Source organism: Amblyomma mixtum, chromosome 9 (genome assembly GCF_055824585.1).
Source record: "Amblyomma mixtum isolate Tamu chromosome 9, ASM5582458v1, whole genome shotgun sequence".
In the NCBI taxonomy this organism is placed as follows: Eukaryota; Metazoa; Arthropoda; class Arachnida; order Ixodida; family Ixodidae; genus Amblyomma; species Amblyomma mixtum.
In genome coordinates, this window is record NC_143020.1 from 28,859,486 (window position 1) to 28,879,393 (window position 19,908).

A 19,908-nucleotide genomic window follows, 5' to 3' on the forward strand; every position below is an offset into this window, starting at 1 on the left:
GGCGGCCTCCTGCCGACAGTGCACGTCTCTGCATGTTGTTGTAAACAACTCCCGGAACCTCAACGCTTTCTTTCTTCAGTCTCTCTGAATGCTAAAGCCATTCATGTGTCCTTTGGGGAGTCGTCTTGAGTCTTAGATATATGAAGCAAAAAAAAATATATTCGAAGAATACTAAGCTAGAAATTTGTTTGAAAATTATAAGGACGAGTACAATTAGCACCAATGCAAAATTTTAGCGCCGTTTGGTCGGTGACTCAGGCTCTATAGGCTCATTGTGTTGCTTTGTTGGATCGCCGGCAGGTCTGGCGACATTAGTTCTATAACAGGGTTAGTGGGAGAAGACGCCGATGTGCTATGCACAGCGCGCGAAAATGTGTGCATTGGATCGATAGGAGTACTAGTAGAACACAACGGCGATGTGCAATGCACAGGGCGAGAGTGTCTTGCAGCTTAACACGAGGTCTTTTTTCACTCCCTGCCCTCCTTATGGTAGACTCCCACGGTGCTGCTCTCCCACGTCCTTTTCTTTTGCCTTTAGTATGCACAGGTGAACAGCAACCTTTACCTCCCGATTCTTGGCCGATCCCCCAGTGTGGCTATATGCCATCTTTTCAAAGGCTAACGACAACAACAACATAACACGAGGCGTGATCCGCTGCGGCTGTATCTGAGCGCTCTCAGCCTCTGTAACTATAGGCTCATTGTTTTGTTTTGCAGGTTCATCGGCACGTCTGTCGGCAATATTTGTTCGATAGTAGTATTAGTGAAAGAAGGTGTGTAATGCACAACGCGTGAGAATGTGTATATTAGTCCGATAGCAGTATTAGCCTACAAAGCCACCTTAGGATTACCACTAAATGCCCGAACCGAAAGGCTTATGAAGTTAGGAATACACAACACCTTAGTGACGGAAAGAAGCCCATTTAATGGCTCGAATGATGAGATTAGCCAATTCCAGAGCTGGCAGGAGCTTTCTAACCAGGCTTGGAATTAACTTTAAACATACGAATGAAGACGCTAAAGTAGACTTGTCCTGCGACTATAGCGAATCCCTACTAATCATACCACTGCCCAAAAACATGCATCCCACGCATCATGAGGGTAGAAGACAAGCACGAGCCAAAGCCTTATAAAAAAATACGGACAGTGCGCCGGGACAATTTATGTGCATGCATCAAAATATAAGCATACGAATCCCTTCGAAATTGTGGCTGCGAACGAGAACGATGACCACATGGTCTCAGCTACAACCAAAACGAAATCCTCTGAAACGGCAGAAGTGGCAGCTCGCCCTAGCGTATACCCAAAAGAGGATCATTCTCGGCGACTCCAAAATGGCTGTCCGTAATTTCGGAAAAGGGGAATTACAAACACCTCCCAAGAATCCTCAACACCACAAAATTTTCACCAAATTATTCCGAACTGATTGGGTCCCAGTCCATACGGGGAATCCGGGGAATGAGGCAGCCCACAATAAAGCCCGAGGTATCGTAGACCGGGCAGTGAATGAGTCTGGCTCCCTGAATTTCACGAAGGACTCCATGATCACATATCAAGATCTAGGCATTCATTTCAAAGTAGAGAGGAGAACTTTCTTCCCTCCGGACAAAAGCCTGACTAAAGAACAAGAGGTTACGTGGCGTCGTCTACAGACGAGCTCAATACGCACCTCATCACTCCTCGCGCACATTTCTCCTGATCTATACAACCCCAACTGTAAACACTGCTGCCAACAAGCCAACTATGGTCATATCCTGTGGGATTGCAAAAAAGAGCCACCTCAGGGTGATCCAGTTACCGCTCCTTCTCTGAAGCAGTGGGAGACCGTGCTGACTAGCTCTGATCCCAGACCGCAAGTTGAGGCGGTGGAGTGGGCTGACAAATTCGTCGAGGGATAGGTACTCTCGATCACTTAACGCAACCTCTTACCAAGCTCTTCCGACGAATAAAATAATTTTCAGTCAATGCTGAAGAGGGCGACGATGTGCAGTGCACCGTGAGAGACCGTGTTGCAATTTAACACGAGGCGTGACAGGTTGTCAAAGCATGGTTATTGTTTTCATTGCTGAATGCAGCCGTCCTAGGTTGCGACCACGCTGGGCTCATTGCGAGCTCAACGCTGTGCTGATAAGCAACGAGAATTTTAAAGCACGCTTCAATTTAGCTTTTCGCTCTTGTTTCTCAAGAGGAATACATTTACATGCAGCTTGAGATGTGTTTAAGCAGGAAGTGGAAACATTTCAATTGAAATTGGTTTGGTTAGGTCCCACTTTAAAAAAGTCTGAAGCTGTTACGGCAAAGACCTTTGCGGCCTTTATGACCTTGACTGGTTTGGCGCTCCTATTTGTGCTCAGAGGAAACCGCTGGCGTCGAAGGCCAGCTTCAATAGTTTGACGCGGTATGTTACAAGAGAGCCCGCATTCGGCCTCACAGCAATCCCAACTTGCACTTACAGGAACCGGCTGTTCAGGCTTTACTTGACGAGCGCCGTCATGCGGTTGCCAAGAGAGTAACAGCACTTTAATGCTGTACTGCCTTCGTGACTAGCACGGGTTTAATGATATGGGAATTCGAGAAATATTACGCATTTCTGTTTTTCGCTACCTGGCAACCTTTAATATTGAGGATGTGGAACTCTGCGTCACCCTTGCGAAGGCTCTATCATAGCATGAGCGGTCGAAAATATTGACTAACTTTGGCAGAATTAGAAGACGCCATTGAAAAGTTTGCACTTTCATGGAGAGCTGGGCCTGATGGCCTTTCTGAAGATTTTTACAACGCCTTTAAGCCCATCTTGAGTCCCATTCTGCTCAAGATTTTGACCATTTTTTTTAATATTGGAGGTGTGAGTCAAAACATTTCGCAAAATCACATTGTATTGATATGAAAGAGCGCTGCTAAAAGAAAATTGCAGTATGTATAGGGTTGTATTTACATTAAGCTATCTAATGTGGACTAAGTCGAGTTTGCAATGTCGATTCTCATTGGACCTGATCAGATGTTTTGTTTGCGGGGTCGTTCCATTCAACATAAATTAGGTATAGTACGAACAGCTCTACAGTTGTGCAGCAACGCTGACAAACCGCTGACAATGTCTCAACTTGACCTTGCGAACACTTATGACAGTGCGTGGCCCAATTTCCTGTTCTCACTTTTAGACCACGCTAATGTTGGTTCAGTTGTCTACGAAGTAGTTCGTCTTTGCTACAGTAATTGCTCAATCTGTTTGATTGCGAATCGTTCCATTTAAGGACCCGTGCCGATATTTTCGTCTCTGAAACAAGGGTGTCCGTTACCGATACCTCTGTTCGCAATCTACTTAGAGCCACCATGCATCAGCATTCTGGACAGTAGTGCCATACCCGGGTTTCCGTATTCTACACAGTGAGGTCAAATATTAGCTTATGTAGATCACCTGGCCTGTTTCTGCGCAGACAAGCCTAGCGTGGATGAAGCTATTCTTTAACGTGCACTGGCATCGCGCAGTATACGGGCCTCTAGAATTTCGCCTCCATCGACTGGACCGCCATGGCCAGGATCCAACCCGCGTCTTTGGGGTCAGCAGCCTACCGCCATAACCACTGAGCCACCGCGGCGGCGGCGGAAAACTAGATTGATGGACCGGCCCTGTTAATCTGCTGTTTCGGCAAAATCTCATTTTTGCCAAACGATTGTTCATCTGAGGGAATCGTACGGACAGACAGACTTTAAACCGAAGTGGCACTCCCTCTTGGTGATGTGTTCTTGTATGCCTCCTGTCTAGTGATCTGTTGCTCTGTCTTTTGAGATGTGTTTTGTGATAATCCGCGTAAGCTTTTCTAAAAAGCTCATGTTAATATAATATAATTTCACTGTAATAAGTATCACGTTAAAAAAATCTGCGGCGATAGCCTAGTGCTTTGATCCACTGGCCAGCGAAGCTGATCTGTTCGTGGGGCTGCGGGTTGGAATCCCGCTCGCGTCAATCTCTGTTTTTACTGGTTAATTTATTTATTTATGGTTTGGCTCCGTGGCACAGACGGCAGGGATGGGGCTCAACCCACCTACGGGAGCTTAAGAGCAGGGCTCTAAAACATAAACAGAAATAGGAGGAAGGGTAGAGCCATCTAATGAGGCTGGTAGATTCGAAAGGAAAGGAAAAAAATATTAAGAGAGTATTGGTGCTAAAACACTGTTCCAAACGTACCGACTCAGAGCCAGCAACTTGTCTTGTGCGCCTTTCTTGGTCGCGAAGGAAGGAAGGGAAAACTTTATTTACACTGATGGTTTTTCCTGCGGTTTGGGGATTCTTCAGAGACGTCTTGATTCTACCCCAGGAGCCTTCTCTGTCGAAGTCGTCTGCCTCTAATTAGTGGTCGGTTGCCCTCAGTACAGGGCTCCGCTGGTCACTCCCGCCCGTTGAGCTCGCTGTACCAGACCTTGTTGGACTTCACAGCGGTCGCTGGACAGCAGAGTCTCCCACTGCTCCGCACTCGGGTTTTGTATTTTGGGGACCACGTGTATGTTTTGGCAGGCCCATGTGATATGGTATAGAGTAGGTTTTTCGTCGCACCAGGGACATTTGTTCGTGTATATCGAAGGGTGCGTTTTGTTTAGTATATGCAGGTTTGGGAAATAACCTGTTTGTAATTGTCTCCAAGTGACAGCTTCCTCTCTGGTGAGAGATTTGTGCGGTGGGGGATATCGCATTCTTCTGCCTCTATAGTTTTGTAGTAAGGCCGAGTATTCCCTGGGTGCTGGCGCGAGTTCCGCGGTCTCGTCGGATGCTCGGAAAGTAATGTATCCTCGAGCTATCCTGTCGGCCTCTCAGTTCCCTGCCCCCCCCCCCCCCCCCTCCGTGTGCCCCGGTACGCACACAATTTTGTGTCGGATCTTGTCATTTTGTTCTTCCTGGTTTTTAATTCTGTCGCTCGCTGCGAGGAGTATAGGGAGCGCGTGACGACCTATCCTGCCATTTATGTAATTTCGGCAGGCTGTTTGAGAGTCCGTGAGTATTGTTAGTGACCGCCCGGTTCTATAGCCCTCCACCACCGCTAGGACAACGGCTACTTCCTCGGACTCTGCAGCTGTGCAGCCTCGGAGAGACGCGCTGGTCATTTCGCTTAAAGACGAATCGACCACCGTCGCTACAGCGATTTTGGTATCTCCTCCTCTCCAAGACGCGTCTGCATACACGGGCGTGGCTTGAGGAGCGTGTGTTTTCTCGATGAATTTGGCCCTTGCTTCTCTTCTGCCTCGATGGAGGTTGGGATCCATGTTTTTTGGTATTGGCGCTACCTTGAGGGTTTTGCGAAGCTCGTCGGGGATCGTTGCCGTCCTCGACATTTCTCGCATCTGCTCGCGGTATCCGAGGCTCTGCAGGAGCGCTCTTGCTGTCAGTGTTTGCAACAGCCTGAGTTTTTGCGACTCAAGCTACGCCTCTCGTAGCTCCTCAAAGGTGTTGTGTAATCCCAGGGCAATGAGTGTTTCTGTAGACGTGTTGCGTGGTAGTCGGAGCGCTGTCTTATACGCTTTGCGTAGCAGGGCATCCGCTTGTTGTATTTCGTTTTTGTTGAGGCACTGGTAGGGTAGGCTGTACGTGATTCGACTAACTACTAGGCTTCTGACTAGTTTTAGTGTGTCCTCTTCACGCATGCCATGTCGCCTGTTGGTGATGCGGGTGATCATGCGTGCGACTTGTAGCGTTGTTGCTTTCAGTAGGGTAAAAGTGTGAGTACTGCGCTGGTTGGATTGACGCCACATGCCCAAAATTCTTATTGTTGTCTTTTCGGGTATGGGCGTCCCTTCTAGGTAGACGTTGAGTTTTAGGTCCTCGTTGGTTGGTCGCGAGAAATTTCTCGGACTGAGCCTTCAACGGAGGGCAGAGGAGCACAGCTGAAGAGTTTCTCTGGATGGATGAGAACGCCGCCTGTGACATGCGCAGAGCACAATAACGATTTTCCATTCCACCTCATTGCGCGGGCAGAGCAACGTGGGTAGCGAAATCCCTACTAATGGCTGTGATAGAAACAGCAGCGTGCCACTGTAGAGGCGCATCGCTTAACCAGTGGGCTACTGCGCAGGTAGTTCTGTGAGGACTAGCCACCACCTACATACAATCAGAAGAGAATGCCCAGTTCTGCACATATGTGCATTAACCTAGTAAAGCACTTCAAGCAGAACTTAGGAGTCCCATATTTTCGCACGTCAACTCGGTTTGACTGCGTTAAATCCCTATAGCTTTTCCACCCTTTGTAGTGCAAACGACCTGAACGCTTTGGCACGACGTACTTTTGCAATTGTGTGAGGCTTGTATACGATGTACTTTCGCAATTGTTTTGTGTACTTTTATTGCTACCGCCATGCTTGAACTTCGAGGACAGTGCTTCTTTTTAGGCAGATTTGGAACGAGGATTTTTAGTGTAGTGAGGATTTTTCTTGCAGCGTTTGTACAGGCTTGATCACCGGGTGGAGGCCCGCACTTCTGGGCCGCGTCCAAAGAGTTTTCGTCCTTTGTTCGATCCACCGCACGTTTATTGGTCTCGTCAATTGCGCACTTGTAGTGTACAGAATACGCTGCCGTGCGTCAACTGTGTACCAACATCCTGCAAGGCGACTTGTCCGTGGTGCCACAGTTTGCGACTTTATCCCAGCTTCGGGGTTTGGTACTGCGGCACGCTGGATAGCGCCTCATCTGGTCAATTCACAATGTTATCATCGTGTAGCCTCTTAAAGCATAAGACACACACACACACACGTTGTCGCCTCATCTAAAACGAGGAAGGTATCGTGAGGTGTGAGAGAGAGAGAGGGTTTATTGGCGGGAAAGGCAGGGAGGTTAGCAGGAAAAATGAGTATCACGGTCTAACTACCTGGGGTGGTCACATGATGGGTGACGGTAGATGATGGCGTCGATGACTTGACGGCGACTACTACGATACTACGAGTACTTTTGCTTTGCTACTACTATTACTGTGCGCATTCCGGTAGTATAACACACACACATACGCACGCGCACACGCGCACACGCGCACACGCGCACGCACGCAAGAATACGCACGCACACGCACGTTTTCGCTCAGTAAGGCAAGTTAGGTGGCCGCAAAAATGCATTGCGCGACTGATAAGTATGTCAGAAACCCATTCTACACCCTGTCCGAAGCCCTACTGAACGTTGAAAGGAAGAATTTAAGACAATGCTGCTCGGCACGTAAAAGTGACGAATGGAAGAAGTAAGTTCATTAATGAGGATAACACTGAATAAATGGAGGAATCAAACAATATTAACTTATTCTTAGTATACTTCCTCTGCATTTCATGTGTCTAACATTGATTTCTTACATGCCGGCATTGTCTCTGCTTACCCACTGGGAAAAATGAGTACCTATGGCGTTTGGCCGTCAGACCCAATGATGAGAAACCAAATCCTTCTTTTGCAGGCGAACACCGCAGTGGCAGGACAATTAAAGAAAAAAAGCAGCGCGTACATTTCGTTAGTTCATCAAAAAGCCATTGCTGTTTTAAATATTCAGGAGCCTTCTACTACGTGTTCTCTCGCCGCCGGCGTGAGATTTCGTGACCCTAAACTCCACATACCATCATTCCTATTACCACAGGTAGGCACCTGCAAGTGATGTACTATAGCTTACACCCTATAACTAAGCGGGAGATTCCATGACTGTATGGAACTTTGACTTCAATGATCACAAATCGAACAGCGCTCTCTATTTTTAGTGGGGGAGGCTTATTAACGGATTATGGGCCCATTACAGTGTAATATTGTACTCCGTCATATATATCAAGGCTTTGAATATACGAGACCTTTTCTATCTGGGAACTAGGCTTGCGTTATCAATGAAGTTTTAACGGCAGCCCTTGTGTGATGTGAGCCCTTTAAAAATGGTGATCAGCCAATTCCTTACAGGACATAGCTGTTATTTCCATTAGTGTTCGAACTGAGCTGGGTGACGTGATTAGGGAGCAGCCATTCTCTTTCACGCAAATCTAGATTCATTAAAAAGTAATAGCATTCAACGCTGAGTGCAATCAGGAGTCTGGCAGATACGTCCAAATCACAACTAATGTTTAGGTTAGCTCGTTATTTCAGTACAACGTAGGTGACAGAAATGAGGGCACATGCGCACAACTGTTGTCACAGCGAGAATGCTTGCTTTTCATTTCAGCATGACGCTCAACGCTTCCATGAAATCTTAGACAAGAAGGTTCCATCGCTGCGATGTTGTGATCACACGTTGCGATTCTAGTGACGCCGCGGACCATAAGATTTCATTTTATGTTCAGGATCTGAGGGTGATAATACCAGAATAGCGCGCCCAAGGCTGCAAGAGAAAAAAAAACTAATTAGAAAAACTGCATCAACACACCATGGAAGTATCACCAATCGGGCCCGCTGAGCTGGTCTCAAGGTCTTACAGTGCACATGGTCAGTTAGTGGCTTGTGCTGAAAGAAGACCTCTGCTTTTCAACTTGCTACGAAGTATTGGAACAAGGAGCACCCCTTTTCCATTATTGCTCTCCCAGATTGTTTTTCTGACAAAAGTAGACAATCGTCGTTGTCTTCAATGTTTAAGCATTGGTGGCTGCCTTGACTACAGCTGTAACATCCACTGCCAATCTTTAGAAGGCGAACTTGGGTGAGCGAGGTGAACGGGGTGTGTGGTGAAGATGGTCTTCGATCTTTTGCACTCGTTTATCATGCCACACTGATGTCTTGCGGCGCTGCCAACCAAAATAACTAAAGCATGCAGGCGGCTTTCGCCAGGCTCGATCGCTTTGTTGCCGCAGCCGTATCAGAAATGAGCTCTACTTTGATGTTGTTAAGGGACTAGCTGCAAAGAACTGCCCGCTGCTGCTTCGATGTGAAACATGCTAGGCATAGTAAAGCCTAGCGAGCACTGCTCTGAGAGTAGTGCACCAGCGTGTGGCATGTCGATGTAAGGAACAAGCGCGGGCGAACTTTATTCTTGCTTTTTTGCTGTACTTATATAGGGGTGCGTAAACAGTAGTTTTTGGAAGCCGAATCAAATATGATTAATGGAGTAAAATTTCATCGAACACGAATCAAACAGTCAAATAGCAGAATCAAATATGAATCGAAAGTTTGTATGATTATGTGTTCCTTGTGAGACGTTTCGTAACATCAGTTTTCCGCGCATACCATCGAAGCGTGAGCACCGGAGCTATAAGTGTTGGCTTTAAAAATGTTAGAATATTATCTTCTTTAGTGTCATGTCATATACATACAAAATTTAGCTTTTGATTGTGATGTCGGCGGTGAACAAACTACTCTCAAGTCACTTTTGATGAGGAACGAGAGTTGGCAGCCATGGCGTAAGATCTCCAGTTTGAAAGGAAAATTTGCTGAGCTTGGTTGAAGCAGCTTTGCAGGCCATGTGTATGAGTACCATGAACAATCGAACCTGATGAACTGTAGAATAGGATGAGATTCGTTTTCTTATTCGACTTTTTCTAACATTCCCAGTTGAAAAATCCACCAGACTGTTCTGGTGTGTTCTGGTGTTAACACCAGGATTTCCTGGTGTGGCTGGTGTGGACACCAGACCAGCCTGGTGTGCACACCAGACCAGCCTGGTGGTGCTGGTGTGCACACCAGACCGGTGTGGTGGTGTCTGGTGTGCACACCAGACCGGTGTGGTGTTGTCTGATGTGCACACCAGACCGGTGTGGTGTTGTCTGATGTGCACACCAGACCGGTTTGGTGTTGTCTGATGTGCACACCAGACTGGTTTCATGTCGTCTGGTGTGCACACTAGACTGGTTTCATGTCGTCTGGTGTGCACGTACACTAGACTGGTTTCGAGTCATCTGGCGTATATGATCCAGCTCAAGCACACCAGACCTGTTGCGGTATTCATGTGCGGGAGCCGAGCGCCACCAAAAAGATCTGTTCGGTTCATTCTAGTTTGCATGATGTACCAGATACAATCTCAGGCACATGCCAGACATGTGGCCAAGGATTATTTCATGCACTGACCAACATGTAGGTTGGTTTGGTACTTACTGAGATTAATGAAAGATTTCTGTCCTGCTTAATTGCATAGTCCATTGTTGCAACTATGGGTGTTCATGTCTTCACACCACAGTCAAACCGTAAAAAAGTCCAAGGTAAATTGTGAGGTGCATTTGCTTATCATACAGCATATAATTTAGTATTTATTACTATTACACTAAGGATGAATGGCAGTCTGTTTATTATGTGGACACAAAAGGCACACTTTTTTAGCTTCCAGGTATAGTTAAATGCTCATATCAGCCAGGACAACAAAAAATTTGTATCTGGTGTGACTATGAAAACATAAAGGCATGACAGCAGGTTGAACTAAAGCTTGAAAGAAATTAAAACACATTTATTCTCAAAATTCAGCATAGAACTCCTTCGTTTCAGAGTTGCAGTAGTGCCTTCGCGAAATGGGCATTTGGGAAAGTGCCCCTGAAAGCATCACAAAAGAACACCATCAATTCATTCCCCTGAATTGTAGCAATGTGGGGCCTTTCATACAGCCAGGCAGCTTCCATAGTGCTTACCAGTGCCTTTCACAGTGATCAAGGCAATGAAATTACTGGAATCAGAATGGTGATAAGGAGGTGGGCTTTTGTGCAGACACAATACTTGACGGGCAGGTAGGAAAGTACTGAAGTGCTGCCAGCTGCATTAAGCACAACAGCAAATGCCAGCTCAGTTGATAACAAATTTTGCAAGGGCATTTGAAGACAACTTCACACAGCACTGTGCATTTGCTCATCGACGCAATGCCAGAAACCATAAGGAACAGCAAGACAGGAACAGGCATGGCTGAGTTGGCAACAGTAAAAAGTGCTACACGGCAAAACAGCCGAAAACATCCTAAGCTCCCCCTGTGCTATAGATTCTGCCTGTAAGAGCTTAATTTTCTGACTGACATGAGAGCTGTACATTGTTAAGAGATGAAGAGAATGTGAACTATCAAGTTTAAATGGCCAACGATTATTTCGTGCACTGACCAAACACCACCAATTGCATAGCTGCTAAAAGGAGCATTTTGCTACTAGTTTACTTGTTTTAACACCCGCTAGGTGAGATGCCCCAGACAACTTTTTCATCAACAGCCAAACAAAGTCTCAAGGTCAGCACATGTAGGTAAAAAAAACAAGCAAAAGACATTTTACATATCATTATATAAAGGGTCTTGGAAAACAATGCCCTTCCAAAGTTACATGCACTGAAAAAATTCCCCGCTGTACATTACCACTGAAGGCTATGGAAAGGTGCAAAGGAAGTGCAAATACGCTGTAGAGAACATCTTCAGCATAAGTTGCTGTTTTTCATGACAATGCCTACTTCGAAGCATGAAGGACAAGAATCAAAAAACTCGTGCTGAGCAGCAGAGCAGCAAATAATGCACAAGACAGTACACCGCAACTTGACATTACTTAATAAGGCACAATATTATATAAAAAGGGCTCATATCACAGGATACAATGTCAGTCAGGTTATCCAGCTGAAGTAAGCAAAGAATAAAAATAAATGGGTGCAGTTTTCACTGGATATAAACGAATGCATGAGAACTGCTTCAAAGAACTGTTCATGAACTCGGAACAGATTGAAAACACAGAGATAACAGTCCCTGATAAGTGTGTTCATTTAACAGAAATGAACACTTACAAAAAAGCTGGCTCATTCGGGTTGCTAAGTCATATATATAGGGATACATCTTGTAGAGAAATCATCAACTAAACTGCATATACTGTGGGGCAAAGGCTTCTCCGAATACTAAGTTCCGAACCTCATGTGAAACACGGCACTGCAGGAGCATTCATGCTTTGGTTGGTCTGTCCAGCGGCTCAATATTTAAGGCTACGTGTTCCCTTGATGGAGACAGTTGGCAAGTACGTATCTGAATTTTGTACTAAGCTGCCATTGAAGCATGTATGTGTTGACGTGTTGGCAAATGCAAAGAAAAACATGCCTATCGAAACATTTTCTTGCTGAACATGCACAAGACAGTGTACTGGATGCCACTGCCATGTGACAGTGAACATGCACAACAAACAAGACAGTGTGTTAATGATAATGCAACACGCTGCAACCTCAAACAACACTAACTAGGTACCTTGCAATGTGCTGCCAAGTTTCATGACATTTTGAATTTTGTAAAACGCAATAGCAAGTTGGCCACAATCATAAATGGAGATCAGTGAAAAAGTGGATGAGTGAAACTGCTATGAGTAAGATGTGCAACAGACTGGGCAAAGGGTATTTTGTCTATGTCGAAAAGATCAGCATCATCATTTTTGCATTTTTCACAAAGCTGTATTCGTGTCTCACATGCTGCATACATATCGTAAAACTGTGCTCAGAATGACATCGCTTTGAACCAGTTTTGACCACTGGTTTTGTAGAAAAAGAGAGGAACAGAGCTGTAGCAATCACTTCATAAAAAGACCTCAAATATGGTAAATATCCATACCGCAGTCTTTTGGATGTATAAGACGACTTGCTTGTACACTGAAACTTGCTTCAAGAAGTATTATGTTGCAGTTCACCGATGAAAAAAGCTCAAAAGCTGAAGAAGTTTAAATTTTTGTTTCCCTGCAAAAGTGGGCCGTGTCGAACTGTACGCCCGTGCTTGTAAAAACATAACACCAAGGAGGCCTAAAAGTTAAAAATATGCTGAATGGTTTGTTTCATAGCTCGGTAGTATCCAGCATGCAAAAATATGGTGCACAGGGGCGGCATTTTCCCATTTGACAGCATTTGAAGCAAGTGGGATACAAGTGTCTTACTCAAGAATATTTTCATGCTGTTCCCTCATGGTACTGAAAATGACTAATCACTTTCATGAAGATTAGGCATCTTCACTAAGAATGTGCTCTCTTGTTCCACAAGCACACAAGATGAAACAACGCTTTCTTCGCAAAGCATGCAGAGAGCGATGCCAAATGGAGGGTGCTCGATTCTGAACAAAAAGGGAAGCTCAAACACTTCAGTAATCAATTCTTGACACAACAGCAAGATTTTGCTGTCAGCAGCAAACACCTTGAGAATTTTAACAAGTTTGCCGTTACTTGCTTCCAGGTAGCATGAACATGTTCTTTCTGCTTGTTGATAATGGGCGCTGTGTACAGTGAACCCCTTGACACGAGCTCTAAGGTACTCACTTACGCATGCCTCGGAACCAATGTTTTGCCTCAACAGTATTTGGATGGGTTCTTCATAGACACAAGGTGGCAAAGCTGCACCTAAGACACTAGATTTGTGCTGTTTAGAAATTTTACCTGAAATTAGCTCCTGCTGCTTTTTCAAAAATGGAGGAAGAGGTACCAGACGTTTCAAAGAATTTAGAACTCCATTCATAATGAATCTTTCTGATATTTGCCGAGGAACCCCTTTCGCAGCAGACACAAGCTTCAAGATGTCCCCGTTGCCCCCTTCAAATGGGAAGGTTGACGTGGCCCACAGTGGACCTGTCATCCTAACAGATTTCGCCAGATGTAGAAGTTGATGACCATTGAATGTTTGCGCACTTTCATCATAAAATATTTTCACTTCCTCCACAAACTGTTTCAGCAACCTTTCTGCAATAAAAGTGTCACTGCGTTCAACACTTTCTCTCAGCAGCATAAAAATGCCTTCTACCAGCAATGAAAAATGCCTAATATATCTATCTGGCAGAATGTTTTGAAGGCATGGCACACTGTAGTATAGCAACTAATACTTCCATTCTGTGGCTTTCCAGAATGCCCTCTCTGAAATTGGCCTTGGCAGTCTCGAGAAGCTTATTGGTGGCCGTGCTTTCAATATACGATGATTTAGCTCGGCAATTCTATTTCCTACATACCAAGGCTTCCCAGTTGCAGACAGCCAAAGCTCTGTCATTTGTGCAGTCACACCCTCCAGGACACAATGCATATAATCGGGAGGGAAGCCCCAGACCAAGTCCAATGTTCCTAGCTTCGTAACTGGAGATGGCCCCTTCACTCCATCGACAGAGCACTTTCTTGTAACTGCAAGGGACATGGCTGACAGCAAAGTGTCGTGGGACCTTTCAACCATGGCACCGCCTTCAAACGTGTACTTTACTGTGCCTACAACAAAAACACAACAAATCATTAAAATCAAAACTCACTTCATGCCGCACAGATCAAAGCAGTAGTAAAGAACAAATGAAAATAATTAAAAACATGAATATAACACCGGCAAAGTATAAAACATCCAACTAGCCAAGTAGGCTGTTATTCCTTACTTTTACCGCTGGCAACCAATCTGCCATGTAAAACATATGCTGTATATCTGTGTCCTTCATAAGACTGAATGAAAGCAGGAGTCTCACCGTCAACTAAAGTTCCCTTGTTAAGACACCAAGTGCAGCCGTAGTACCCGTTGTACTGCTTTGCATTGAGCAAAGCAGCTCTGGCCGGTGAGTCGACACAGCAGCACACAATTCTGACTGCAGACTCCACAACTTGATCAGCAAAGGTCCACATCAGGCTGCCAACCTCTTGGAACTTGTCCACAAAGGTTTTCATGAAGAGATGTGCAGGTGGATGCTCCTTGCCGAACCACACTGCTCCAACCAAAATATTCTTCCACCGCAGAGGAACGGGAAGCTCATTGAGGGCAACTTGTATTGGCCACACAGAACCTTTGCTTGACTTAAATACCGGTGCACCATCAGTATTCATCGTCAAAGTTAGGTCACTCCACTTCATTTTGTGGTCGCTGCGAACTTTCTTGTAGAGCAGGCCATCTGTGATATCGGTGAAAGCCTCTGGGCATGATGAAACAAGCTGAAGCAGGGTGCTTCCAACTATTTTGCCCATGCGTTTCAGGAGCTGTTGCAGTTGTCGCTTCAAGTTAAGAGTGATGAAAAAGCTCCCCTTCTTCAAAACCTCTCCTAGGCTTGCAACTTCTGAACAAATTCGGCAACGCCAGTGGCTGGTACCATTGCCATCAATTAAGAACTGGCAAGTCGGGCAGAAGGCATGAATGCTCACCATTTTTGACTGCTGAAGCCTCCACAGTTTTCGAAAACCATATTTGGTTGAAGGAAAAACCTCTTCAGCAAAGAGGGCGTTCAGAAGCTTGAGCAAGCTGTCAACTTGTGTCCATGGTAGCTTAGCTGCCACAACAAATGATAATATCAGGAGCATGGCTTGCAGTCGAGTTGTGGACTGGCCAGGAAGAGTCGTCTTTGAGTTGGCTGCGATGAAATCAGAAAGATCATCATCTGGGTCGTCAGCTTCCGCATACACATCAGGGTCTCCCTGCTCAGCATTCTGGTTAAAAGAGGCAGCACTTCCTGCTTGTTCAGAGAGCTGAGGTAGTGGCAGCAGACATTCTTCACTCTCAGTTTGTTCGTCTGTAACCTCAGCGTCCCCTCTTGGTACCTCATTTACTGCAGCTAACTGCAAAGAATAAACAAAAGAGGAATGTATTATCAGACAGTGACGAAAGCCCGAGTGGCATGCTTTGAGAAATCTGGCCGATTAGTGGGTCAGCATCTTATCATGGCATGATGTGAGCCCAATTAATGCTGAATTGCTGCTCCATCCTCACACCGCTTGTTCTTTACCCAGATTGAGCATTTGAGACTATTCCAGCTGACGAAATGGGAATGGATGTGAGAGGGCAGCAGTTGTAATTGCGTCCACTGCACACAACTCTGCCATTGGCTGTGATAAGATGCTGACCAAGTGACCGGCTCCAGCTCTCACAGTGCTATAAAGTGAGCTTCACACACTGACATGAGAAGATTTGTCTGAACCGGTGTTCTGCTGGACAAAGAGAGAGACCTGAGAGATCCGCTATGTTGAGGGCTCAGTGTTTTTACTTTTTGTCATTCTTACTGGTATGCACAGGAATTTTCCATAAAAATTACTACGGGCTTTAAAAAGTATCAGTGCAATCCGTGCTGCTCACAGATGATGTCAGAGCAGAATTGCACGACACGTAAACTCATGTTTGCCACATCTACATATAGTATGCCGATGTAGTCGACACCTCTCACACATTTATAGTGTTCAGTTGGAGTTCGTGTTTGACTGCATTTATGTTGATGAACTCTTCTATACGCAGCATTTTTCATTGGCGCCTGTGCTCAAGTCCCCAAATGATGGCGGCTACATCCAATTTGGCTGCTATTTGGCTGTATTTCAGCCTGGCTATGTTACAAAAGGCCCTCACAACGCAATATTTCGATCCACATTTCACCTAACCAGTCTCCTTCTGCTTCTGTTTCTTGTTTCTCTTAATTCGATGCTGCGGAGTGCTTTTTTTCCTGATCATTGTACACCCGCGCTGCCTTGCTCTTCTGCCACAATCTTTGATGCGACAAACTTTTTTGCCATGGTTTCATTCATCACATTCATCATTTCCGTTTCCTAGCCCTGTTTCTCATTTCTGCATGCTGCGTTCTGCTATCAGCCGTCTGCATCCATCACAGACAATATTTTGGACGTTGATAGGCCATGTAAGCAATGTAAGCTCCGCCTTTTCAGGAACTCTCTTTAGATGCTTACCGCGCAGGTAAGAGCATGACCACTGCCTGCGGTGGGTGTAAGGACGCTAGGTTCTCGCGATTCCGCAAAAAGAAAAAAATTTGACTTTAGCTTTCTCCCCCCCCCCCCTTTCACAAAGAAAAAAAAGTGTGTGTAGTGGGGGGGGGGGGGGGGCAAGTTGAAATACAGAATAAACGAATAGGTCCAAGTTATTCAAAAGGCAACGCTTCAAATGAGCGCGGCACAGTCTAGCGAAGCAAATCTCCATTACGGTAATGCACGCACAACGCACAGCAGCAGCCGCGCCGTCATGATCCGTGCCGCCGGTGCTCGGCGTTTCGAGCTGTCCAGCTCCAGCACCCGTTTGCCCTTCTTTGCTGTCCCTACTTCACTCAACTTCTGCAGTGCCTTTTATTTCGCAGCGACCCGTACCTCTTTTCCGCATCCACACCCACAAATATGCACTTGCTCGCCCCGCGTTTTGCTTCAAAAATTCACTGAAAAGCGGGCTTCTCCTCACGGCTCGCAAGCCTAATGGCAAAGGTCGCTTTTGCAACATTGCACAGCCCGGAAAAAAAAAAAAAAAACACTTGCGGATTCTTTATGAGTTCATGGAATGTAAAACTTTTCGCCGCAGAAAGTGAATGGGCCCTAGCATATGACGTAAACAAGGCGGTGAATTACCTGCGGTGCTTGAGACGTTGCAGCGGATTCCTTTTGCAGCCGGCTCCATGTCGTCTGCCGCGGAATTTTCAGTGATAGCGCATTTGGCTCCAAATAGGCGCGGTAGCGTTTTTTGGGAGGCATGTTGGAGCACCTCCTTTGCACGCTTGTAACAGGCTTGTACAAGTAGATGAGGCGTTGGCTTGTATAAGGTGCAAGAACGACACTGAAGACAGATGGAACGTACAACCAAGGAGGCGACTACAGACTGCGCGGGAAATTCCGCACGCCCGCCTCTCCTTTCCTTTTTTTTTTTATAGCTTCAATGCGTGCCCGCCTCTCCCAGCAAGGCAAACGCTACAATCTAGCCAAAAAGAAAGTGGCGCTTACAAAGTTAACTACTACATTTGCAACATCTACAGATAACTCAATCTGTTTCAGAGCAACGCGCTAAAGCAGTCTCATCAGCATGCAATTTTTTGTTTGACAAGACTGCAGCGCCACACACACCATTACGTTGTCAAAACATCATGTAGATAGTTTGTTCCAACCGTTCCAACATCCTATTGTTCTATACTGCGCGTCATTGGTGGCTTGCTCCCGAGTGTGCATCAGTGCAATGGTGTTTTACATTTACGTGAAGTTTCTGCTTGACAACGTGAAAAAAGTCACTTCATCGGTTCTTGTGAAAAATTTCCACCCAAAGAGCACGGAAGATTTTGCGGCGGGAAATATCTATCAGGTCTATTGGGAGGGGGACGACAAAACAAAGGGCGGATACTACGACGCGGAAATCCTACAGATGACAGGTAAGAACACTTTTATTACTGTCTGAGTACTTTTGTAATTTCTACTTTGCGGCAGCTGTAGCTACCCGTGTATTTCCAGTGCCTTTAATGTACAGGGCGTTGATTGATATTGAAACTTCATTCAGCCTCTATGTATGTACCGCCGTGAGCACGCTTAACACAGACGCTCGAGCGATTGTCTTTCACTGACGTTAGTGCCGCTGGGCGTCGGCCGCTGCGTCTGAGACAAAATTAAAGTGGAAGCAGGGCACGAGCTGTCTCCAACGTCCGCAAACATACCGTGCAGTATGGCCTTGGACTCTGCGCCCAGCGCTCAGAGGCTGTAATATCAGTGCAGGATGCGCAAGCGAACGTTCCTCCAAGCAACCACAGATATCCGTCGGACGTACGAGCTAGATCCGAACGTCCTTTGCCGAGATCGGACGTCCATCGGACGTACGAGCACAATCCGATTTCGGATATCCGTATTCATACATCCGCCGGACGTACAGACAGTATCCGCTTTTGTCTATCCGCATTAGAGACAAGGTGTACGTCCGAGGGATGTACGGTGGAGTATATTCTCCGGATATGAGTATAGAGTTTTTTTATAATTGTTCACACAGAAAAGTCGCGCCGTTCGAGTATGTATACTGTAGAGTTCGCTTTTTTAACCTAGAAAATTTTATTCGCGAAGGAAATTTTGTCAGTTTTATTGGCTAGTGTGCGAGAAATTGCGTTAATATCTGCATATCTGCTTTGGAGAAATTATTTCCATGAGCTACACGGTTTGACTTGAGGACTTTTGTAAATTCGCGCAATTCCCTAGTCATATACTTGCAGTGCAAGGGCCACTGCTGAACTAAATTTATTTAAGGGTAGGAGCGAGTGCTACACAAATTTACAGTAAATCAGTTACTAATTTACATCTAGAAAACATATAAAAATCAGTAGCGACATCGTGTCCGCCGTGGTAGCCACCCTAGCCGTGGTAAAACGCGATTGAAACCACTTGTAAATTCAAAACTCCCGTTTAACTCCGCTATCATCATCATAAATGCAGCTTGTAGTCAGCCCAATCCAATCCATCAGCCACAGAGTGCAGCGGCGTAATGGCGGCGTTGCTGGTTTGGTGCGAAGTGTGGTGCCCCTTTTGAGCTCTGTTACTAGAATGTGTGGCTTTTTTTTAGTCTGCGGACGAAAGTGGTGTGTAACTTGAACAATTCGAAGGATGCGGCAAGTGCCTGAAGCCCTCCTGGAACGCTGGAATATCGTACTACACCGACTTCGGATGAAAGAAGGCCTAGTGTGATTGCCTACGGCATGTCCTACGGAGGTAAGTGCAGTACACTGCTTGGGAATTACTTTTATGACAGTGGAGCAGGATCTGTAACATTCTCTCGCGGGAGAGTTGGAGTTATGTTATGGCTATACTGTGGTGTGGGCTACGGATGGGTTGAGACTTGTTGAGAATGGGTTGAGAATACCAATAACAAAGTTGCCAAGCATTTTTGAATTTATCATGGTCTACTGAGATTTGGCGTGGACTTGATTACTAACCTTTTTCTTTTCATTTTTTGCAGAAAGCTGTTCGCTTCTGCTTCATCATGGAAGTAGGAAGATGGATGTGCGCTCGAAGTTTTACGTCTTATTGAGGAGTTACACACTTCACATTAACTCAGTCCTGTGCTGATGTACAGTCACAATAAAATATTCTCGCTGTACTTTCAGTTGCTTTTTCATTTTATTGCCCCGCGGACACGAAGAAAGTATGCATGTGCCATATATGCAAACATCTTAGAAAGATCCGGGAACGGACGTCCGAAATCGATGTCCGTCCGGAACATCCGAAACGGACGGCCAACGGCCGGCCGATGGATAGCTGTGGTTGCTTTGTTAAGCGTGCTGACGGCGGTACAGCACTCGAATTTGCTTGTCAGGGCTATAGGAATGTGTTCTT

The 19,908-nt window shown here is 45.8% G+C and overlaps 1 protein-coding gene and 1 long non-coding RNA gene across 2 annotated transcripts; one reads left to right on the forward strand and one right to left on the reverse strand.

The window, feature by feature from the left end:
* Positions 1-1,747: 1,747 nt before the first annotated feature.
* LOC149328618 (uncharacterized) lies at positions 1,748-17,522 on the reverse strand. Its single transcript, XM_089559039.1, has 4 exons — positions 17,182-17,522; positions 14,331-15,405; positions 14,025-14,085; positions 1,748-1,754 (listed from the first exon to the last, which is right to left on the reverse strand). Exons 1-4 carry the CDS (start codon positions 17,302-17,304, stop codon positions 1,748-1,750), a joined length of 1,266 nt encoding a protein of 421 aa, XP_089415165.1. The 5' UTR covers positions 17,305-17,522.
* A 1,385-nt stretch (positions 17,523-18,907) lies between these two features.
* Positions 18,908-19,672, forward strand: LOC149328619 (uncharacterized). The gene is made up of 2 exons (XR_016285672.1): positions 18,908-19,284; positions 19,532-19,672. It is a non-coding gene; the product is annotated as an uncharacterized LOC149328619 (long non-coding RNA).
* Positions 19,673-19,908: the final 236 nt, after the last annotated feature.